Here is a 24,635-nt window from a genome sequence, read left to right as displayed (position 1 = left end):
ACATTCCTCTTAGGGGCAGAGAGAAAATGTTGTAGTCTTCACTAATTGATCCCTAGATATTCAGCTGGGTTTTCCTTAAGCACATCTGGGCCAAGAATAAGAGAAGTCAACAAAATGAGACAGATAATCTTGAAAGATTCTGGACCCTTTCAGCTAAGTCCAAATGTAGGAACCAATAGTACAGCAAATGTTGACTGCCAAAGGGTTCGCTTCTTTGAAAGGCAGACAATTAGAAGCTATTACAGGGGTGTCGGGGTGATGGTGGAGGTGAAGCTGTCCCTGGGCTGCTGGCAGGAGAGCTTTGTAAAGGGGAGTGAGAGAGGAAAAGTGAAATGTCACTGAGTGACTACAGCTGGTCATAGTCTTTCTCCTAAGTCCTGCTGAAATAACACGGCATAATTAACTCAGGAATTACCCTGTGCTAGGTACAAGGCGCCTGGGTGAACTGAGGGGAGACATAAATTGTAGAATCCCTGGTGCAGATTTCAGAAGCAGAGTTATAGAATATGCATAATACTGCCTGCTGAGGGCTCCTGCCAGCCCTCCGCAAGCCTCTTCAGTTTTAAGTGTCAACAAATGACTTTTAACTCCAAAGAACTAACACGCAGCTTTAAATGAATAATGCTGTGAAATAGTGTGAGCAATACATGATTATGGCTAAATGCTGCCTGATAATCAGTTGTAAATGAGGAAAATGGAGAAGAAGCTTCCATTAGGCACTGGGAGATCAGCGATCGTTTATTCCCTGCATAACATCCTGCTATGCCTGTGTGTGCTAAGAACTACATTTCCCAGCATAGACATGGATCTTGACTCCAACTGAATGGCATTAATTAATGTATTTTGAGTCCATCTATGTTTGTATTTAAGATGTTTACACCTCAAAGTTGTTTTCCTTCTTAACCACTTCAGTACAGCGCTCACTGGCCACGACACCTCGCCCTCCCCGGCACTCACAGTCCGCACGGTGGTCTGCGCTGCGCATTGACCACGCATCCGTTTTGCTCTTGTGTGATGAGGAAAGCTTGAAAGCACTGAAAGCTCATTTTACTTTATAGGCAGCTTTATTTGTAATGTAAGTCAGAATAGGTAACATATACGTTACATATATACGTATATACATATATACGTAACATATATGTTTTCATTATGTTATTTTTAAATGTATTTTGATAAATGAAAAATTAGAAAAGTCATATCACGGCTGTCGACTACAGTCACTGTGCGCATTCATCTGTGGCTGTCGACTACAGTCGATGCTTGTACCGAAGTGGTTAAATTATGTTTACTCATTTCCTAGGCAAGGGAAGAATATTGCATGCTATATATATACTTTATATACTCATCTTATTTCAATGTCTCAGGTCCCCATAATACCAAAGGTGTTATCCCCTTTAGTAGATAAGGAAGCTGTGACTCAGAGACATTAAGTCTCTCTTCACTGATCTGAAATAGGAAGTGGAGAAGACATAAGAACAACCCAGGTCTTTCTGGCCCCAAAGTCCACATTCTTTTCACCATACCTAGTGTCCTAGACCATTCAGGTTGCTATGACAAAATGCCGTAATCTAGGTGGCCTGTAAACAACAGAGATTTATTTTTCACAGTTGGAAAGTCCAAGATCAGGATGTCACATGGTCCAGTTCTCTGAGGCCCCTCTTAGGGTTGCACACTGCCGGCCTCCTGCCGCGTCCTCACGCGGCAAAAGGGAAAAGCAAGCTCTCCTGAGTCTCTTTTATAAGGGCACTAATCTCAATCAGGAGGGCTCCACCCTCGTGACCTAGTCACCTCCCAAAGGCCCCATCTTCTAATATTATCACCTTGGGGGTTAGGATTTCAATGTAGAAATTTGGGGGACACAAACAGTCAAACCATCACACCTGGCTTCTTCCTTTCTGCCTCTAAAGTACTCTATTTCGTTTGGTCATTGATACATATCAGTGCACACACAGCGGAGGGCTTCTTTACCAATACCCAGCCTTTCCCAGGGACTAGATGCACTTCAGTAAGGAGATGATGAAAAAAATTATGATTAAAGCCCTGGGTTCCTCTTGACATTAAATCCAGAGCTGTTAGCAGGGAGGGAAGCATGAGTAGGTGGAGCACAGAGGATTTTTAGGGCAGTGAAACTACTCTGTGTGACACTATCATGGCAGATGCATGCCATTATACATTTGTCTAAACCCACAGAAGACACAGCACCAAGAGTTAGCACTAATATGAGCTATGGACTTGGGCTGATGATGACATGTCAAGCAGGTTCATCAGTTGAAACACGTGCACCACTCTGTTGTGGGCCATGGCTAGTAGGCGAGGCTGTTTGAATGTGGGGGAGAGGGACATATGGGAACTCTCTGTACTTTCCGTTCATCTTTGCTATGAACCAAAAACTGCTCTAAAAAATAAAGACTATTAACAAAAGAATCCTGAGTTGTGCCAGATTGAATGCTGGGATAGCAGAGTGGCATTTCCTCTCTGTGTCTCTTTGTACTCTGGTCTAGTTGAGAAACAAAGCTTTTGGCTACAACTCCCTATAAGAAGCCAGAAAAATCATTCTTCATTTTCAAGGGACTTTACATGTCCTTTCTTTTTTCTTCTCATGTTGTTATTCTTTCTCTGCATTTGAGTTTTCATTTTACTGACTCATTATGTCACCAATTTCCTCCGAGAGCTCTCCTAAGGGAGAGATGTTATCAGAAAGCCTAGCAAACTCAAAATTGCTAAGAGCCTTCTCCCTCCTCTCATGACTGGTTGTGAAGGTCAGTCACTCATAATGTGGCTGTACGTACTTGTGAGATAAATTTCTTTAAAGACTATCATCAAGATAATTGAGGTTGGTAAACCGTGTTTTGCAACCCTTGAAGGAAAATACTGGTTTTTCTCTTGAATTATTTGTATCATTGCCTCAGTGCTTTGCTTCAGTTTTTTTGACAGGTGCAGCAGATTTGGAGAAAGATAAGAAAAGACCCCTGTTGAGTCTTCAGGCTTTGCCTTCCTCCTCCGTTTTCCATGGAACGTGCATTTCTTTAGTGCGCCTTCATTCTCCAAGAGATAGGAGCCCTGTGAGATTGTTCGGAATAAAACTGTTTCTTTGCAATCCATTATTACAGAGTTTTAGGAATAGATTTACACTGTGATGGATATGTAAGAAGGAAGTTATGTTGTATTTATATAACACGAAAGAGGGGGGAAAGCTTTTTAAGCTTTTAGTTTGGAATATTAAAAAGCAGGTTTAATTCTTAGATGTGCCACATAAGAAAATGTATAAAGATCTGTTTGTGAAGATTGAGGGCAGATTACAAGAAGAAAATGAAACATTTTCCACTCATTATTTTATCATTTCTTCACCTCCATTGATGCTTTTAGAAACAGAAAGTTGGAGTAAATAGCGAGGTTCCAAGTCTTTTAGGGCTCTGAGGGAAAATGGCTAATACAGCGTATATGAAGTGCTGGCATGTAGGAGCAGCAGGAAAGTTTTAAAATAGAATTTATAGGCATTTAAGGACTTATATTGGGAAAGAGTCAATAAAAGCAGAAATTGGGAGATGAAGGGAAAAATTCACCATCTTACAAAATAATGCAGCCCTCCCTAGCAATTCACCTACTTCCGGAGGCTTACTCTTCGCGCTATGTTGCTAGCAGATGAGGGGAGTAAAGGCATGAGAGATGGAAGTAATGAATGGCTCTGATATTTCTCTACACACTGGCTCATCTGCTTAAAATCTATGACTTTAATGTTGAAACCCAGAAGTTATTCATTCATCCAAATATACACATTTTCAGCTGTTTGTAAGACATGCCTGATACATATCTGAAAAATCACCCTATTAGATGAAGATGTGGCGAGGCAGAAACAAATACCTACATAGGAGAATTTATGCAAGATGGAGGGTTTCTTTAGGGAAACCTGCAGGATACTTCAGATTCTTTTTAACCAAGGGGTTTCCAAGTCTCAGATTTTTTGAACAGCTTTATTGAAATATAGTTCATACCATATAATTCACCATTTAAAGTGTGCAACTCAGTGGCATTTAGTATTTTCACAGAGTTGTATGACCATTAGCACAATTTTAGAACATTTCATCAGCCCCAAAATTAATCTTGTACACCACAGCCTTCACTCTGCAATCCTCCCTCCCTCCCCCTGGCCCCAGCCCTAGGCAGCCACTAATCTATTAATATTTTTAATCATTGTGGATTTGCCTATTCTGGACTTTTCATATAAATGGAATCCTACAGTATATGGTACTTTGCAATTGGCTTCTTTCACTTAGCATATTTGCAAGGTCCTGTCTCAGATTTTATAGCAAGTATATCTTTACCTTTCTTGCTATACTTACACTTTTTATTTCTTATTCCTTCTCAACATCTTACCACTACTACTTCTACTGTTAACTACTATAACTATTAACATTTCCTGAGGCCTTACCCTATGCCACTGTTCTAGGCACTTACTCTCCTATTTGTGGGTTTAACCATCTCCATTCTAGAAATAAGGAAACTGGCACAGAGATGTCAATGGTTTAGTCCCCTCTTTAGGTTTGGTTTTCTTCCTGTCACAGTTCATATGTTGAAACCCTGTTCATTTTTACTCTCTTATTTTATGGAAATCATTTGTACATTGATTTTTTTTATATTATCTGAATTGTTGCCATCCTTGCTCGGTAAAAGCCCTTTTCTTTCTTTAAGCTCATTAATTCAACTTGGTTGCTTTCTTGATTCTGCTGTCATATGTCATTCAAAACTATAGAGTTAGTTTTCTTTAATCTCTCATTTTATGCCATACATTGATTTTTTTATTTTTTATTTTGGGGGCGATGTTTGTCAGGGCTTAAGGAAAAATAATGATCTTCGGAAGGCAATCAAATCTGACTGTGCCTGTATTCTTAAATTTATCAACTTTCAGAAAAGTAGACTGGACCAAGGAGGGTCTTCAGACAGTTTAGGGAAACCTTCCAGAGCAGTGCTTCTTACTCTTCCTAGGTCTCAGATGTGTTTGAGAATCTGATAAAAGCTGAACTCTCTGCTTTGAAATACAAAGATACCCAGTGTTCAAATACAATTTTGGAGGGGTCACAGGTTTTCTGAAGCCCTCCACCCTAAGTCAGGTACCCCTGATCTAGAAAGATAGTTATGTAAACTACACGGGAGCACAGAGATTTTCCAAAAGTGTCTCCTCTACCCTTAAAATGTCTTAAGTATGAAAAGTAAGAGAAGCTTTCAACTTCACTGCGAATTCTCTCGTCCATGAGAAGGCCACGTAATACTTCTCTGGATACCACGACCATGGATGTGATTTGCTAGTCTTAAAGGGAGAGCCGGCGATTCGGTGATGCACATATGTAGAGGCTCTCTAGCTATTAACTTGCGTTCTTCCGTGGTTGGCTTGGTTCTGCCATGGAGACCTCTGGGGTCACATGTCTCGGGATCACTCAAGCTGACAACGTGTATGTGTCTCCCAGTTGGAGCAGAGCTTTCCCTGGACAGCAGCTGTGTTCGTCCAGCCGCTCTCCTGCTTACCCTTCTGTAAATGCCAGTCCCATGTCATTTGAGCTGTTGCCTCGTACCTCTTAAGAATGTCTTCTCTGAAGACAACTCCAGAATTTTGTAGTAAAATGGTCTACAAGCATTGAGCATAATTAAGGAGAACAATACTGTCAAAATGTTTTCATTTCCCTCCCATCATACAATACCAGGCGAGTCTTCACCTGGCAATCCGGTGTTTTGGGTACTATACCCAGTGAAGGATATCCAAAAAGTCAAGGGAGCCATAGAAATAGATGGCTTGACAGAAAGTGAGAGACTCTTTAATCTGGATGTGAGGAGGCAAATGAGGGCCATGTCTGAACTCTTGAAAGTCACGAACAGCTTAGACAATGTGAACATGGAATGCGTAACATGCTCCAAATTACTTGAGTGATGGTGGGGTCCCTTTGAAATTAGAGGACACAGAGTTTTGAACAAAAATAAAGAGGTACCACCACCGCCATGGCTTATGAACTTAAGCCACTGCCTCAAGTGGATCCTTAAAAGATTCCAAACACTTCAGTTGCTAAGAAGTGCCTAGGGTCAGTAAGGTCAGGAGAGTCGAGGGCCAGTAATAGCTGACACGAAGAAGGATTGGGGAAGGAGCTGCTATCTGTGTTTATAAGAGACTATACAGTATAAATCCATTGTTCCCAAAGGGAATAGTTTCTACTTTTGGCACCATGCATTTTGTCAATTTCTTCTAGAAAGTTCTGTTTCCTTGCTTTCCATCCTTTCTTGGTTGCTTATCACTTGTTATGTTTCTGACTTTACGTTCATCGCATATGTCACATAATTCTGCAGTATCTTCTCATATTTCAGATAGGCAATCTCCATTTGGCTGTGGTCACTTCTACCAGTGATGTTCTAAAATTGTTAGAGATGATTCCCATTTTGCTTCTATCTGAAGTTGTAAGTGAATATATCAGTATAAAATTATTTTGCCATCTAATTCTGCTATGCTGATAATCTCATCTTTGGAAAATTTCAAACCATTAGTGTGAGTCTGTATTGCATTTGTTTAAATAATATCAGAGCCAAATTATAATGTCTGAGACATAAATATAGTATTTATGGATCATTATAGCCCATTATTTGGCTTATTGACCTAAGTCTTCCAGGGAGCATCAAAAATCTCCAGGGTGTCCTTGACTATGACTTAAGCTTTAGCCAAATCACAACTGTGAATGTTAGAGTAACTGCTACACATGTGCACGTAGCCAAATGTATTGATGGGAAGAGTCCAAGTGAATGGTCTTATGTATGTGTGTTTTTCAGTTATATTCATCTGAATTCTACCCAAAGCAATCCTCTGGTTTAGAAGGATTAATTTCTTCAGCTAATATTTGTGCTTGATAAAGCATGTAGCTGTGGACAGGACAGAAGACTGTCATGTACTAATAGAGCTTACCTGCCAGGGAGAAAGGCACAGAATAAACAAGTGAATAAATAAAACGTTTCTGATAGTGTAAAAGTTGTAAAGAAATAAACAAGGTGTTATAAAGAATGACAGGGTGAGGGCATGGTGTGGTGGTTTGTGAAAGCCCATCTTCATGAAGTGACATTCATGGAGAAATGAGGAGGAGCCAACTATGGTAGAAGTGTTCCAGGCAGAGGGAACGGCCACTATGAGGGCTCCGAGGCAGAAGCTGGTTTGATATTTCTGAAACAGGAAGAAATGCTGCAGAGGATGATTGTGTGAAAGATCAAAGGAGCTAGATTTGAGCTACTTTAACTTTTCTGCTGTGGACCCTTTGGCAGTGTTGAAGCCTATGGGGTCCTTTCTCAGAATCTTATAATGTTGTTTGTGGGTTGTTTTTGTTTTTTGAAAAAAGAGACAGGGTCTTGCTCTGTTGCCCAGGCCAGAGTGCAGTGGCACAATCATAGCTCACTGTAATCTTGAACTCCTGGGCTCAAGTGATCCTCCTGCCTTAGCCTCCAGAGTAGCTGGGACTATGGGCATGCACCACCACACCCAGCTAGTTTTTTATATTTTGTAGAGATGGGGTCTTACTACATTGCCAACACTGGTCTCAAACTCCTGGACTCAAGGGATCTTCCTGCCTTGGTCTCCCAAAGTGCTAGAATTACAGGTGTGAGCACCTGTCCCAGAATTATGTTCTTAATTGCATAAGACAAAATATATAGTAATACAAAGGAAGCCAATTACACTAAAATACAGCTATCAAAATATTCAAAGGGCAAAACTGTAATATAAAATATAAGTTCTTCTTTATTAACACATTTTATAGCAGATCTAATAACTAACTTTGAAGTAGTGATATTTCAAGATACCTGCAACAGTTGTAATATGATACAAAATATTGAGATTTTATGCATGACTCAGTGGAACATTATATTTCAATTAGAGGTTGTGAATATCTTTTTTTTTTTTTTTTTTTTTTTGAGACAGAGTCTCACTTTGTTGTCCAGGCTAGAGTGAGTGCCGTGGCGTCAGCCTAGCTCACAGCAACCTCAAACTCCTGGGCTTGAGTGATCCTTCTGCCTCAGCCTCCCGAGTAGCTGGGACTACAGGCATGCGCCACCATGCCCGGCTAATTTTTTATATATATATCAGTTGGCCAATTAATTTCTTTCTATTTTTATAGTAGAGACGGGGTCTCGCTCTTGCTCAGGCTGGTTTTGAACTCCTGACCTTGAGCAATCCGCCCGCCTCGGCCTCCCAAGAGCTAGGATTACAGGCGTGAGCCACAGCGCCCGGCCTAGAGGTTGTGAATATAATGATTTTTTTTTAATCTAAAATCATAGACCCATGAATCCTCCCCATGGACTCCAGGGTATCAATACCTGGGCTAAACCATGCAGGCTTTATAGGCCATGGTAAGGTGTTGAACTGAGCGTGATGGGGAGCCACTGGGAATTTTAACCAAGAGAAGTAGTGTGATCTTGCTGCTTTGTAGAAACTGGATTCTAGGATGACAGAGATGGAAGAGTGAGAAAGTAAGGAGGCTATTACGTGGTAGCCATCTTTTGCCTTTTGGGTAAAAGACTAAGAGGGCTTGGAAAAGAGTTGTGGCTGCCAGAAAGTCCACGATGCGAACATATTCAATATATATTCTGGAAGAACTGGCAGGACTTGCTGATAGACTGGCTATAGAGGGCAGGGGGGGCGAAGAAAAGGAGAAATAGTGTGGTACTGAGGTTGTTCACAAGAGCCACCAGGTGTTGGTGTTGCCACATGCTGGTGTGGGCCACCCTGAGAGAGGCATCAGTTTATGGATGAGCCCGGGTGGTGGACGGCGACTCCAGTGTCCCATCGTGAACCTTGTAACATGACACACATGGAGAGGTGTTGAGTACGCAGCTCAGTACCAGCCCTGAGCTCAGAAGAAGGTCGGCCTGAGGGATGATGTGCATCCTCTCGAGTCGAGCCTACGCCGTGAGCAACAGTGGGAACGCGAGAGTTCCGGAGCGTCGCTCTGGTGACTGGAGAGGCTCCTTCGCACTCTCTCAAGGCCGTGGCACCCTCACTTCGGTGAGGGAAACTCTCATCTTCGGCTCCTCTAGAGAGGCGAAAGAACTGCATAAAGGTCACTCAGCATTTGGGATGACAGGACAAGGGGCAGCCAGACGCAGTGTCCCATCCCTGCCTCCAAGCCCGTTTTTTATGCCCCGCGTGTTGCTGCTTCTCCAACTTCATTCACTGCAGTAGTGAGCAAAAATCAGCATCAAGATTTCATGTAGTACAAAAGCACGCTGAAGGAAAGTGCTGAAAGAGCATTAGGCTAGAAGTTTCCCATGCTGGCTCCTCCACCGTGTAACTCTGAACAAGTAACCTCATGAGCCTTAATGTCCTAGTCCAAGATGGGAATGACAACAACACCTGGTGTCATTAAATTCAGTAGAAACATCTGGCGCGTCATCAGCACTCAGTACATATTTTTGGTTGAATTAAAGTTGTAAAAGTTTTAAATGGACATTTGGTATTATACTTTTCTCAACTATTTCAAGATGGCTTTCTTCTAGGAAAAAATATAGTAATTTTGGCTAAAACAGTACAAAGGGTCTTGACTGATTTACTGGAATTCTTATTGTATTTCATAACCTGTGGGAAAATAGACGGCAGTCCACGGGTAGCTTAGAAAAAAAGCTTGACTAGAAACTGCAGGTTTTCATCTTGTAGCAACAAAGCAACATGTAGATCTTTCTCTAGGAAACCTAAAAAAGAGGAACATATAAGATGCTATCTCTAGTCTCGAAGGCTAAAAGCAATGAATTTGACTTGCTATTTAAACACCAACAGAAAGTTTCTCCTTTCTAATCAATTTAACGAGTCTAACTAATACTGTAATCATTTCTGGTCAGGGTTGCTAGCATCTCAGACGCATATTCATTCATTTTCATTAAGCATCTACTGTGTTCCAGCACTGCTCTTAGCTCAAGACGCACAAGAATGAACAAAAATGAAGCCCTGCATCATGGAGCTTTCATTGAAGTGGGTAGCAGCAAGTGGGCAAGTAGACAACTAAAGAAACAGAGTCATTTGAGAGAGCATGGTGTGCTCCATAGAAAATAGGGCTGGGTAGTATTCACAGGTGCAAGGAGTGTTTTCAGTGTGAAAGTGCCATTTGGACTGAGCCCTAACTGATGAGAAGCCAGCCAGGGAAGAATGTGCAAAGCCTGTTCCCCAAATGGGGACAGCCTCATGTGAAAGTTGAAAATGAAGGGAAAGAGATGGTAGGAGACATGGTCAGAGTGGTAGGAGAGGATGCGGCCAGGCCTTGTCCCAGGTAGAGAGTATGGCCTTTATTCTGACCATTGGAGAACTTTGCGCAAAGCAGCAGTGGTCTGATTTCTATTTCTCCCAGTTCACCCTGACTGTTGCTTTGGGACTGGACTGTGGGGAGGCCAGAGTGGAAGCAGGCAGGGTGTTGCCTCCCAAGTAGGAGATGGCAGTGACCCAGACAGGGGTGGCAGCAGTGGCAGAGAGGCACGGGCAGACTCCGGATGCACGCCGAAGCAGTGCCAGCAGGGCCGCGCGGAGGGCTAGCTGTGTGGAAAAGGCAGCAGGGCAACAGGATGTGAGTGACGGGTGGGTGGTGTCACTCACTGACACAGAGAAGGTGGGAAATAAAGGGCTGTGAGGTGCGTGCTAGTCAGGAGTTCTGTTTTGGACAAATAACGTTTGAGTTGCCTATTAGTCACCTAAGGGACGGCAAGTGGGCTGCTGAATGCGCATGCCTAGCGCTGTGCAGCCAGGCCAGGGCTGCCTCCCTGCAGTTCTTGCTCACGGCGTGGCTGCAGGCCTGGCCCCATGGACAGCTGAAGCGGGCGTCTCCTTGGGGCCCCGGGAGTCAGAACTTCCTTCGGTCCCACTTCGGCTGTGTTATAAACTCATTGGCAGACTTTGGGGTCAGAGATGTAAAACACTGGTAGGAGTTTGTTTTCGTTCCCTGCTTTGTTTCAAGTTAACTGAAAGGCATGGTTTTCAGGTTTTACCTTCAGTTCTAAATCATGCCAGGGACCTGCCGCTTCCCTTCTGATCATAGACTGCTCCGTGATGTTTCAGCTCCCTGGACAAGTGAGACGATTAGTGTGGAATGTGTTAGCTTCCAGGATAAGACCCATCCCAAGAAAGGCAAGTGCTTGGTTAATAAGTCTGCCAAATGTCAGGTTAACAGGACACACTCAGACAGACTAGCCCCGTGAGTAAACACTGAGACCGTACCTTCTCTTTTTTTCCTTCTGGCTCCATAAATCTTTTATGGTTTCCCTTCTATCCGTTTTTTTCATTCTCATGATGGTTTCTCATTAAGGAGATTCATGGGGAAGGTTGTAATCGATCAGAGCTATTAGCCACCAGAGTATCATCTGGTTCCAGTACAGACTGACCTGCACGGTGTCCTGTCCTCCTTGGGGATTTAGGCTGATTAACTCGGAGGCTGGGAGACAGAACCTAATGTTCTATGGCACCACAGCCCTGGCCCCCACACAGTAAGGGACTTAGCATACCGACACTGTCATTCGATCCAAACCCACAGTTAGCCCACCTTGGAAGCAGCCTCAGCTGTGCATCTACAGCCAGGAGCGGCGGTGCCACGGGCGGGAGAGCGCCGCTCCTTCCCTCTGCCGCCTCTGGCCGCGGCAGCTGGCGGCCGTGGAGTTTCTGGTGTGTTTGCTTGTTATACTTATTTCCAAGAATAGGTCAACCTCATGGTTCAGGAATAAGTTAGTGATTAGAATGGGATCTCCGCAGAAAAATAGGCAGTTCGTCAGTTCATCAGCGTGAGCTCTGTCTGCTTCATGTTTTTGATGGAACTAGAGAACAAGAGGCGGGAAGGGTAGCCTGGGCTGCCCACAGAGCCCCTGGCAGCCGCACGGGTGGGCCTACCAGGTGAAAGATGCCACACAAAGTGGTTTTCTTTATCACTAACCTAGGTTTTCAAAATACAGCTAACCACCAAGTATAAACTGAGGACTGGGTTCAACTAAAGACTCTTCAAGAATGGCATTTTAGCTGCAAAAACTGTTCACAAATGACAGGATACATTAATTGGTGTCTCACACTCAGGGAACCATGGTAAATAAATATTTCTTCTTGTACTGAGAAGAACAGTTAAAGTGTGATCATCCTCCTCCCCCTCTCTGACCCCAGTTTTTACTAAGAATGTGGATAGAGCAGAGTGGTTAGAAGCACAGTCTTTGGAGCTAGACTGCATGGACCAAAGCCAAGGCCAGTCTTAGACAAGTTATTTAACTTCTCTGTGCCCCATTTTCCTATATCTATAAAGTGGTGGTGATAATAGTGATGCCTCTTTCAAAGATTATTGAGGAGTAGTAAATGAATTATTACGTGTAGCATATAAGATAGTTCTTGGCATATAGGAAGGGCCGAAGAGACAGAAGCTACTGTTATTCACTCAGCATTAGGCGCCTACCATGTGTGTACAGGCAAGCCCGAATGGGAAGATGGGCACACAAATAAGCCTGCCTTCTGCCTCTGCCTGCTTTCTATTGAAAGCTTGGCAGATGAGGGTGCAACTGCAGAATAGGAATAATACTCCATATATAATAAATAGAACTGATAAGAAAGGCAGAAGGCATAGTGGAGCTAGAAATGTAATAGAACAGTAATTGAGGAGCTCAACCTTTTGTCTATTATGAATTAAGCCAAAATGCATGATAATGTAGCTGAGATTAAACACCCAGAAATTGGACCTCATTGTGGTTTGGTAAAAGAATTAATATAGAACAGAGCAGCAGCCTAAGAAAATTTTATAGAACTACCATGATAACACCCTGGCCAGCCAACAAAACATTCAGTTACCAGATGTACCCAATAAAGCAGCAGGACTTAACCTTCTCCCACCTCGCTGAAAATTTGCAAAAACCTAGTGTACACACACACACACACACATATACACAAATGCCATTTGGTGCAAAAAAAAATATTAATATGGAAAGCAAGGAGCAGAAACGTGAGGCTGGTTTGAATCTCAGCTGTAGCACCCACTTGCTATGTGTCCTCCTGCTCCCTGGTGTCTGCATCTATGAAATGGGGATACTGTGAGCACCCACTGCACAGGATTGCTATGAGGACTCAGTGAGGTAATGCGTAAAAACCTCCAGGCTTTAGCACTGAGCCTGCCCCAGCCATTGCTCATTGCTGCTTGGGTTGCTGTGCACTAGCTGGACACCTGCCTCCCAGCTACCCTGTCTTCCCTCTCTCACTCTATGTGTTTGTCTGTTTCTCTATATATATATGTTTTATACCCACGTTTTCTATATTTTTTAATAAAAATAATCCACATTCATTCTAGAAAAACAATAAAATACATACAAAAAATTTAAACCACCCAAATTCCACCATCAAGAATAGCCACTGTTTTGCCAGGTACCCTCTGGTCTGTGTCTGTGTCCATGTAAATGTAAATTTCTATATCTGCAGAAATAGATCATTACATATACAGAATCATACTATATATTCTGTACAGAATTTTTTTCTGCTCAACAGTATATCATGTCAATAAATACAACATGCCCTTTTTCATTTGAAATTACTATATGATATTCTATTTGAGGTAAATTTCATAATTTATTTAGATAATACCATTTTGCTGGAAATTTAAGCTATCATCAGATTTTCTGTGTTGTAAACTCTGATTGTATAAATATCCTGCATCAATGTATCTGGATACTCAGTAGCTCTTACCACTGGCCAAAGGCAATTTTTTTTCTCAACACGGATGATTGCCACTGGGCTTGCTCTCAGGCTTGCATTTGTGTAAGAGATAAAAAGTAACTTGGAGTTTTGAAGAAGATACACATTTTAACATAATAGGAGCTACGTAAAGACCTCCATATTTAAGTATAACCAGAACCAGATAAAACAAAGAGTAAGCTGAGCTCCCGTCCCCCAAAAGCTTTAATAAGGTTCAGAATGCATGTTATTGGGTGATCATGGACATACAAAATGGCCTAGAAACATTTTGGGAATACAGAAGACCAAACAACAATTAGAAAACAGAGAACTAGGAGCAAGCAGTCATAGTTCCTAGTTTGTCTTCGCACATTTATTTTGCACAGGACAGAGATAAATAGTGATTCCTGGTTATGTACTTCGTGCACCTGAGTCATTTTGCTGGGTAACATCAGAGGTCACACAGATAAGTAAAGTACTAAATAGTTTTAATAAAATGTATCCAGAATTCACAAGCAAAAGCAAAGGAAGGGAAGTCTTAACTAGTGAGGGCAGGGTGTTGGTGCACATCTGCAGCAGATGTATTGAGGGCCTACCACGTTCCAGAATGGAAGGACGTCTTGTCTACTTCCAGGGAAAGTCCAAACTACAAGGAGAATTGAGTTGCTAAAATTGGGCACCATTGTTTAAGAATCTGAATGTTTGAATGTCTTGCAATTTTAATTTTCAAATATTTCACTAGTAACACATCTGAATAAGAGTAGAGATCATAACCCTCTTCTCCATCCGGCCTCTGCGTCACCTGGAACCATCATGTAACCTTGCTGAGCCTCTGCAATTGGGATAATAGCGCCGCTTCCACTCCTCACCTCATAGCAATATGCCCAGTGTTTAGGCGAGAACATGAAGAGCTCTTTGCGTTTCTTTGAAGCTTTGAGGTATCCGAGGTGGCATGATGACACATGGCAGGGTTAATCTCATTTGCACTTGGTGGTTTGGGTATTTATATTAAACATTATAATGCTATGTTTATATTTGCAAATAAGTAAGCTCCCTGTTATCTGTGTTTTAATATTTATTTATGGCTGGGCGTGGTGGCTCATACCTGTAAGCCTAGCACTCTGGGAGGCCAAGGCGGGTGGATCGCTCAAGGTCAGGAGTTCGAAACCAGCCTGAGCAAGAGCAAGACCCCGTCTCTACTATAAATAGAAAGAAATTAATTGGACAACTAATATACAGAAAAAATTAGCTGGGCATGGTGGCGCATGCCTGTAGTCCCAGCTACTCAGGAGGCTGAGGCAGGAGGATCGCTTGAGCCCAGGAGTTTGAGGTTGCTGTGAGCGAGGCAGATGCCACGGCACTCACTCTAGCCTGGGCAACAAAGTGAGACTCTGTCTCAAAAAAAAACACATTATTTATGAACATGTCCACTTGAGCTGAGATGGGCTTGCTCAGCATCTCAGCCCATTTTTAAGGTGGCGTATCCCTGGAAGGCGCTGTGCTGGGGACCGGAGCAACATGTGAGGAAGGGCGCCTCCCTGAAAACTTCCTCTGTGCCTTCTCCCTCCTGGCGCTCCTGCTCACTCCTCGAGTTTCGCCAGGCCTTACCCTGCTCTTTCCCCCACTTGCCTGCCCTCGTAGCAGCTTTTCTATTCCATCCCTCCATCCTTGAGCACGGCCTTCCCTCTTCTGTCCCAGTCAGCCACACCCGCTCCATCTCCCCCTGCTGGTCCTCCTCTCCCACCAAGGCTGTGTAGGAGTTGCAGCCCTGGCCACTCGGCTGTCCCTCCGCTGCCCACGCTGGCAGGCCAGCCCGTTACGCTGCTGGGCAGGTGTCAGCGAACAGACAATGCTAGGCCCCTGTTTGTTGGTGGGGACAAGATGAAAGACAGAGTCAGCCCGTGTCTCTCCCCACCCCAGACCGTTATCTGTGTCTGGCCCTGCTTCTTCTCTAGACTCCTTGGCCTCCGCGCTACTACGTGGTACAGTGAGGTGGGGATGTTAGGTTATCTGGAGATGTGTTGCAATATTAATCTGAAGAAAAGCCACCAGGCCTCCTCACCAGTGTGAACTGACACCGGTACGTAAGCGCTGGCTCACGCCGGCAGCCACTCCACTGTAGAATGGATTGTGGAAGACAGTAGGCGTTCAGCAGTGACCCAAGTTGGAGGACCACAGCCCTGTTTTCCTTCCTGCAGAAATTCTCATCTTTAGCCTTTCAACAAGTATGAGGCTTTCCCCATCCTTTGGGGCTTGGCTCAGTCAAGCTGGTAGCACAGTCTGAGGTGGTCCTAAGTGAGGGAGGTTCAGGGTCCCAAAAGCCAAGGAAGAGGCATTACCTGAGTTCATGGGGTCAGATGAGACTTGTTCTGTGTCAGGAGTACCCAAGACCACACTGAGGCTCAGTGATTTACTAGAAGGACTCGAAGGACTCAGAAAAACTGTTAGGCCCATGGTTATGGTTTGTTAACAGCAAAAGGGTACAGATTAAAACAGCAAAGGATAAAGTGCATGGGGAAAACGCCAGGAGAAACCCAGGACAAACTTCCAGGTGTCCTTTCCCAGTGGAGTCACACGAATATGCTTAATTTTTACAGCAATGATTTGTGACAACAGATACAGTACTGTCAAACAGGGAAGCTCACCTAAGCCTTAGTAGCCAGGATTTTTACTGGAGTCAGTCACATAGGCATGTAGTATCTGTGTGACTGACCTCAGCTACTCAGACTCCAGCCCCCCAGGGAAAGAATAGACATTCATCACAAATCTATCTGATCAGACATACAAAATGCTCTCGTTAGGCAGAATATTATCAATGCAAGGACTTAGAGCTCATCCCTCAGTAGCCTGTCAATAGCCAGTCCTGAAAACAGGCCTTTCTTGGGAATGTGTAGGGTTTGAGCAACTCAAGCCTGCTGAGTTAGCCCTTCCCTGCACACATTCCCAGTTTCAAAACCCTGGATGGCTTTGGCCATTTCACTGAACTTTTCATCACCTTCCAGAAGTAACAGCCTCTGCACCTTCTGCATAGGATCACTGTGATTCAAAATACTAGCCATTGAGCTATTTTCACGAAAAGCAGGACAGCTACAGCAAGAACACTGTCATGGTTCTTATGTTCACAGTTATTCTTCTTTGGGGGTGGGGCATGGGTATGAGCCCTTATTGCTACCTTGTTATCTCAGAACAAATCAGAGTGACTTCCCCTATATTCTGAAGGCAAAGACAACTTCAGAGCAGGGTGTCTGCACTCCACAGTGGCATTTAACCTTCTCCCTTGCTTTTCTCTGTCTCCCTTTCCCTGGCAGTGGCTCAGAAACCCTGGCCCCCAGCATGAGAAGCGGACCCTGTTTGGAGACATGGTGTGCTTCTTGTTCATAACTCCCCTGGCCACCATCTCGGGCTGGCTGTGCCTGCGGGGCGCCGTGGACCACCTGCACTTTAGTAGCCGGCTCGAAGCCGTTGGACTGATTGCACTCACTGTCGCACTCTTCACTATTTACCTCTTTTGGACACTAGTAAGTATGGCCTGTGGCCGGGGGTTCAGGTCAGTTGGAACTGGCAGCCTTCCAGCTGGAACAAGCTTTTCTTGTCTTTAGCACATCTCACCTGCCCAGTAGAACACAGACCTTCAAGTGCTGGCAGGAGTGTGTGATTTGGCTTATTACTCTGTGTGTGTGTGTGTGTGTGTGTGTGTGTGTGTGTGTGTGTGTTGCTAGGACAGGCAGATCAAATAAAGAAAAAGCCCAGTCACAGGTGCACACCTTGGCCGCTGCTGTCCCCGGCGGTCCAGGACTCCATCTGCTGTGAGGCAAGGCGTTTGCTTCCTCTCCTTGGTGTTTCTCGCCTTTGCCGGGACTGTCGTGTGCTATGAATGGCGCACTCGCGGCTGCCGCCGTCGCTGACTACACACATCAGGAGTCCTCCTGCTGGTTCTTCCTCTTACGTCCTGACACAGCCTAAAGTCTTTGTTGGGTGCAGAGCTGCACTTTGCCTGAAGATTATTCCGTGCGTTGGAATATTGACTCTGCTGCCCATAAAAGCACTAATTTATCTAGCTGAGATGCTGCCACCAAAGAAAGGCCATTTCCCAATAAGTGTTCCCACTGTCTATGAGGAAGAATTTTTAAATCTTTCTTTCTTTCATTCTTTTAACTTCAGGCAGGAAGTTGATTGCCTGGGCACCAGCTGGCAGCACCCATAAAGTGCAACGTTTGGTCTCTCTCAGCCTTCCCTCTGGGGGCCGCAGGGAAAGGCGTCACTATCCTCCAGAACATTTTCAGAAGCTGGGCCTCCTGTTTCCTGGCATTACTCTCCTGTGCCTGCTCACGTCTGATCTGAGCACGTCCCATTGTTATTCCATACGCATGCCCTGCCTCAGTGTGCCGTGCCGCTGCCCAGCCTGTGGAAGCTGTTTCTCCTAGTCATGCTTCCCTTCCTCTGCCTCCCAGACCCTGTTCGCTTCCTCTTACCCATCATGCAGCTCTTCCAGCTCTGTACGTCCCTTCCGAGGACACTGTTTGACAGTAAGGGACACGTTTCCATCTCAGTAAGAGGCGAATGACCTGAGCCTTGGTAAATAGGGAGGTTCTAATGCTAAGAACTTACCTGAGTCTTCTGGTTAATTTAGACATTCTGTTCTCAGACTAATGAAGCCCTGAGTGAAACTATGATTGCCTCCTTTAAAAGTCTATGCTTCCAAAGTGTGTTCTGATTCATTGTGGATCAAGCAATGAAGCTGATCCAGAAGCTTCTATTGTGATGGAAGAAGGGTTAGAAAAAAGAAATTAAGTAGTCTAACTAGCAACATCCCACCCTGTCAGCTTCACCACCTTGGGGAAATTCATTTCCCTCCCTTGAGCTTCAGTGTGAAAGGGCGAGGCAGCAACCCCCCCCCCCCCCCCCCCCCCCCCCCCCCCCCCCCCCGCCAAGCACCTGGTGTGGTGAGCTTGCAGAGAAAGAGCGCGAGGAAAGTACTTTGGAAAATAATGCTAAGTGTAAGTCTTGTACCATGTTTAGAGGTTTTCTAGTCTATGACCTTTCTTAGAAGAGTTCCTATGTTGAAGGAAGGGTGGAAGTGAACCTAAATGCTGGGATTTCAAAACCAATTGAAGGCCTTTTGGAAAACCTGCTTTGTAATGCATACACTTAACTAACAAGAAAGGGGGTGGGGAGTGGAGTGGAGGGACAGATGGGAGAAAAGAAAGAGGACTACCAAGAAAAAATGGATTATGACCCTGTTTCAACTCCCATCTCAGGCAAAAGAAATGGTTAGGTGGAAAATGTACCTAGACTAGGCTCTTTCAGGAGAACGATAATATACTTCATTCCAGAAACGTCTCCAAGAGGCACTGCTGCATGGTGAAAGTGCATTTGTGGAGAAGCCAAAGGCCCCATATTAAAACTCAAGATTTAGCATCCTGAAAGCTGTGTAACTTCAAATAGGATGCTTACCCTCTCAGTGTCCTTCCTGTTATACAGAAAATGGAGGACATAGTTACAATCCCTGGTCAGTGGGTAACCGGGAAGATTAGGCGGGAGAACACCTGAGGACGCAGATGCAAGCACCTGGCAGAGCGCCCGGCCTCTTGCGGTGGCCTCCCTGCTGCCGCAGCTTCCAGCCTCCCGCCCTGCGTGAAGCACACAGTGGCAGGCGGGAAAGAAGGCATTTCTCCCCTTGACGGGTGCTGCGGCGTCAGCTCAGCACTAGGTTACTGAATATAGAGTAACTCCTTCCCAGATAAACGCTGTACTGAGCAGCCCTGGCAAGAGCCGTAATTCAGAAGCTGACAGCACTTGGAAACTGCCCTGCGGCAGAAACCCATTGTAAACAAGCTGTCGGGCTTAAGGAGAACGCGCTGTGAAAATGTCTTAGATAAACAAACACGGTGTCAGTCCAGGCCTGGCTCTCGGAGGAGCAGTTCCTGGACGGGCCTCGCCAGTGCCATGGCGAGGGGCAAGCACGCACGCTGCTCACCTTCGCAGGCTCTCACGGGCTCCGCCCCAACACGAACTCGAGTCCTGACCTCTGGAACCTGCTGTTCCAGAAGCACACCTGTGACCCAGGAGGCCAGGGCCTCAGCCGTCTCCACCCAGAGAGCTCGGAGGAGAGGCGCCCCAGAACGTGTCCGTGTCACTGTCCATGGCACAAGGGATGTGAAGTCCATGGACAGACACAGAGAGCTAGCATGAGAGTAAGTCGCATTAAGCATGAAGACATTGTCTGTGATGGACTTGGGCTGGCCCCAGTTCAGAGCCGCGAGACTCGAGGCCCCTGGTGCAGGAAGTCCTGGCGCTCGCCCACCACTGCTGTGCCCAGCGCGGAGCCCAGTGAGCCAGTGACCTGCTTCCTCAAAAGCCAGCTCCCAGTCCCATGGCTTGATTGTTTACATTCTCGTTGCAAAGGGGGACTTCCAATAGAACGCTGTCCCAACAAGGCTCGCTCTGGGGCAGGTCTAGACACAGCCCCCAGGCAGCCTGAGAGTGCTCGGTGGCCAGTTCGCTCCTCTATGTCCCCTTACACAGCGCGGCCAGAGAGCAGTGAGCTGGGCTCAGTGCTGGGAAGGTCACTTGCCAAAGCCTGGCCCCATCACTATGTGTAAGTCACACCATAACTTCTGGAGAGAAAGGGCAAAATAAAAGCATGTAATCAGAAGATCTCCCAAAGCCTGCTGTGACTTCACAGCAAAGCTTCACCCAACCTCAGTCACCTCCCTGATGGGGACAGGTGGAGGCTAACGTCTCCTAACCTCCTTGTGCCATGCACGCGATCACAGTCTCTGTACAGCAGACCTGGCCCATGACAGGAGGTTAGTCAATACCCGTTAGATGAATACATGAATAAACTTCAGGAAACCCAGCCCAGAAGGGGCAGTATTTTTAGAATTGTGGCCCCTACATTCTTTCTTCTTCCTCTCTCCTTAAAAACCTCAAAATTGTTGTTATAGCATCTTTGTGGTTTATGTTTATTTTTTCTTCACTGCCTCTTTATTTCTCTGAATCACACCTCCTCTTTTATTTCTCTCCTGCTGCGTCGCGGGTTGCAGCGTCTTGGAGCAGCTCGAGAGGGAAGCGGACCTGGCCAGGCCGCGGGCCTGCGGGTCTGCCCTGCTCGGCCTGCACTTCCCTGGCAGGCGCCATCTCGTGCCCTGCCTCCCTCGGACTGCTTGCATTTGCCTGCAGACTGCAGGGATTAACCGCAATTAACATAGATTAATGTATAATAAGATCTCATCTGTTTGTCTACACATGTGGGCTGATTTTTTTAAATTTCCCAGCCAAGGAACAGGGAGACCTGCTCAGTGATGGACTCCCTGTGTCCCTGGACGCGGTGCTTCTCGGGCTGGGGTGTGCATGCAACCCCCCGGGATCTTGTTAAACACACACTCTGATTCTTTAGGTCTGGGTGGGGTCTAAAATCCCGATATTCTAACAAGCTCCCGGTGACGCAGGCTGCTGCTGGTCCACAGCCACGCCGAGACCAAAGCCTGAAAGGAAATAGCCCCATCTCTCTCTCTCTTTCTCTCAAGTTTCCCTGCATCTAAGAAGGAATGTCGTGAAATTGTCCTCTTCTTTCCCATATTTAGCACATGTAAAATAGCAAGCCAGGAAGGCTAAGATGTGTGTTCTGTGCTCTGCTAGGTGTCTTACATGCATCGTCTGGGATATCATTACTCACACTCACAAACAAGGAAACAGAAGTGTGCTGGCAGTGAACAGCCCCTCCAAGTCACACACACAGCCACTAAGTAGAGGATGCAAATTCCAGCCCAGTGTGGCTGGCCCGGACCTGTGGCCTGTGCCCACAGCCACTCTCAATGCTAACGCCAAGTGTGCACAGCTCTTCTGTGTCACGGACAAGGGGACTCGTGATCTGAAATCCAGCTTTCCTGACATGTTTCCAGATTCCAGGCTTCTTGTATTGCCACGGTTCTTCATTAGTACTTGTCTGCCTTCTACCTCCTTCCTATCCTTGGCCTTGAACATCTGGCTTCCCAACCTGCCTCTCACGTTCATAAGTAGCACCACGCAGCAGCAGGGCGGAATAGATAGAAGAGAATCCAGCTTAGACAAAACAAAACAAAACTGATCCGCTTTGGTGTGTTCGGGCGTTTTGGAGAAAAGCACATCTGTGTGAGTTTAAAAGCTTGTATTTTCATACCCAGATCTCTCTGGCACTCAGCCTGTGGCATCTGCTTCCTGGCCTCAGAAATTTGAGCAAGTGGCCTTGAATTTAATGATGTTGCCATGTAGACCAACAAGCCCATTCTGATCCGGCATGTACTCTCCTCTACTTCCAGACATTCCGAGCTCAAACCATGAGGTCAGCCCACCTTCTGACCACCGTAGACCCTTACCGGATCCACACAGCCCCCCAACCCTAGATAGTTAAATACCGCAGGCCTGGGGTGACTTGTCACTCAGCCCTTACCCAGTCCTCTTGGATGCACTCAAACTGGAGCCCACTCCCATTTTAAAGGCAGCTTATATATCTGCGGAAGTACAGACTCCAAATTTCCTGGGCAGCCCATCAATGCTTCATGCTAATCTTCTCCAAAACAAACCACAGTTTTAAGCATCTCGTTCATTATATTTACGTAGAAAGCAAACACTTTCCTGGCACAATTGACCATAGGAGTCACTGCTTGTACTGTCATGTTGTATTTAGGAGAGGCTTTGGTTTGAAGCAGGGTTGCAATCAGAAGGTGTCGGATATTTATTCACTCATTCATTTACTCAGCAAACTCTCTTGAGCAACTTCCTAAGTGCCGGCACTGTGATGGGTGCTGGACATGCAAAGATGAGCACAGGTCCTGCCGTTACGATGCTTCAAGTACAGGGGAGAGAGGCACGTGCAGTGATGCTCGGGACACTTGGTGCCACACCGAGATAGGCACGAGGCCCTGCAGGCACCCGTGGAAGCTGTGCCTCACCCAGCCAAAGGCTCAAGAAGACTCATCAGGGGAGTTTGTGCCTGTGCTGAATCTTCCTCATGGGACACTCGAAAATGCTGGAGCTAGAGGCAATTAGAAATCACCCATCAGGGCCACCAAGCAGTTGTGCCAGTTGTCACAGCACCGTGCACAGGGTATCCTATAGTGTGAATGGGGTCCTTTGAGTTGTGCAGTGTCTAACCTGCAGGAAGGTACTTGAAGTCCTAGCATCCCTCTCATTTAACAGAGAGGAACCTGGGGACCAGACAGGCATGTTACCCCGGTCGCACAGCCGGGGGAGCCTGGCACTGCAGCTACTCTGTCCCTCTGCCTCCAGCCAACCTTCTTCACAACTGATGCTTGGGGCCCAAAACACCACTAGACTGAAAATAAATCCAAACTCAGAACCCCTTTTCCTATTCATATCCTGATTTTTACCCAGTACGAGAGGAACAGAGCAAGCACCCGTGCAAGCCCTGCACATGTGTTCCTCGTGGGGTGCTCTTTGGTTGGTGCCCAATCTCCCCATGCTCAGCTGGCTGTGCCCTGGGCTCCTGCCCTGCTGTAGTGCTGCCAGCTTTTTGAAGCTATTGTAAATGACATATTATTGCTTGGTTACCTGCTTACCTGAATACCTTCTCTTATTTTTCCTCTCCCACCCCCAGGTGTCATTTAGGTACCACTGTCGATTGTACAATGAATGGCGTCGGACCAATCAGAGAGTGATTCTCCTCATTCCAAAGTCTGTCCACGTACCTTCTCACCAGCAGTCCTTGCTGGGCCTCCATTCAGTCAAGAGGAACTCAAAGGAGACGATTGTTTGATGTCCGTGTGGTTGGGTGGGTGGCTGGTAGATCCGTTGTTTGGGTCTTGGAATTTCTGCACTGGGGCCATGCACTGAGCCACTCCTAAGCCCTTCGTTAAGCCTGTGGGTCTAAGAACATCCAGAGCCGAGTTAGCACATCGCCCCGAGCAACGAGCTCCGCCAGAAGAAAGCAAATGTTGTTTTACTTCAAATCGTGGATGCTGCAATCATATGATATTTGCTAAGCTGCCAAACATGTTTATTTAGCAGATACTGTATGGAATTTTCTGAACACCTCTTTAACATATGAGGAAGGTTGTCCTGCTAAGGATGCAATTCAATTCTTCCTTTTTTATTACTATTACAAACACATATATATGTATTAAACTTAGATGATAATCAAAATCAAAAAGCCAACGTTAAAACTGGTTTCTTGGTTTGGATGGGTTTTATTTGGGTTAGTTTGTTTCCTGGTTTCTACTGTGGATTCTTTGGGCTAATTTGATAGCTTGAGTGGTCTTTTTCATCTTTCACGTCCCTTACTCAAGGAGGCAGCATAACAACTGCACAACATGTCATATTTGAAGAACGTTTTGTACTAAACTTCATTTAATTACTCAGTTTTTAAAGGGAAAAAAGGCGTGGCAGCTCTCCAAACCGTGAGCTGCTTATTTGAATATCACGCAGGAGAAAAAGGTGACGGTGAGAAGCACGCTCCTTTCAACTTGTTTGGTACTGACAGCTGATAGAAGCTATTTTCTAATAAATATCCACTGTGTAAAAGACAAACCCCACTGATTGCAATATTCTTTTTTTGATCATAAAACCTGTAAAGTTTCCCAAAGTAGGTTTTAAGAAGAAAAAAAAAGTAAGGAAAAGCAAAGAGGTTGGTGTTCTCCCATCTCATTTAGTGCATGTCTTAATTCTGCCTTCCTAATGAATTGGAGGATCATTAGACATTTCTAGGAACCCTAGACCTGTTTTGCATATTAATTAGCATTCCCATCGCTCTATTGAATTTCCAGCTTGACAGGTAGATGTGGCAAAAAAAAAAAAAAAAAAAAAGCCTGTCCTAGCAGCCCTGCACTTATTCTAAGGCCCCTTTGTCTGATTTTCAGAAAAAGGGCACCACACAGTGCCTTCCCCAGCCATGAGCCGATTCCATCACAGGCCGAAACCGACTGTCACTAAGCGTCATCGTAGGTCCGTC

At 45.4% G+C, this 24,635-nt stretch overlaps 1 protein-coding gene across 8 annotated transcripts in view; it reads left to right on the top strand.

Moving 5' to 3' along the window:
- Positions 1-24,214, top strand: part of MARCHF3 (membrane associated ring-CH-type finger 3) — a 140,893-nt gene extending 116,679 nt beyond the window's left edge. For all 8 annotated transcript variants that reach the window (XM_012735502.2, XM_076008337.1, XM_076008335.1 and 5 more), the window contains 2 exons: positions 16,996-17,205; positions 23,286-24,214. In XM_012735502.2, coding sequence (XP_012590956.1) covers positions 16,996-17,205; positions 23,286-23,444 — 369 coding nt within the window. In that variant the 3' untranslated portion in view covers positions 23,445-24,214. The remainder of the gene's footprint in view (positions 1-16,995; positions 17,206-23,285) is intronic.
- Positions 24,215-24,635: the final 421 nt, after the last annotated feature.

Source organism: Microcebus murinus, chromosome 11, assembly GCF_040939455.1.
Source record: "Microcebus murinus isolate Inina chromosome 11, M.murinus_Inina_mat1.0, whole genome shotgun sequence".
Lineage (NCBI taxonomy): Eukaryota > Metazoa > Chordata > Mammalia > Primates > Cheirogaleidae > Microcebus > Microcebus murinus.
Note: the sequence above shows the minus strand (reverse complement) of the source record. Positions and strands in the feature narration are given on the sequence as shown.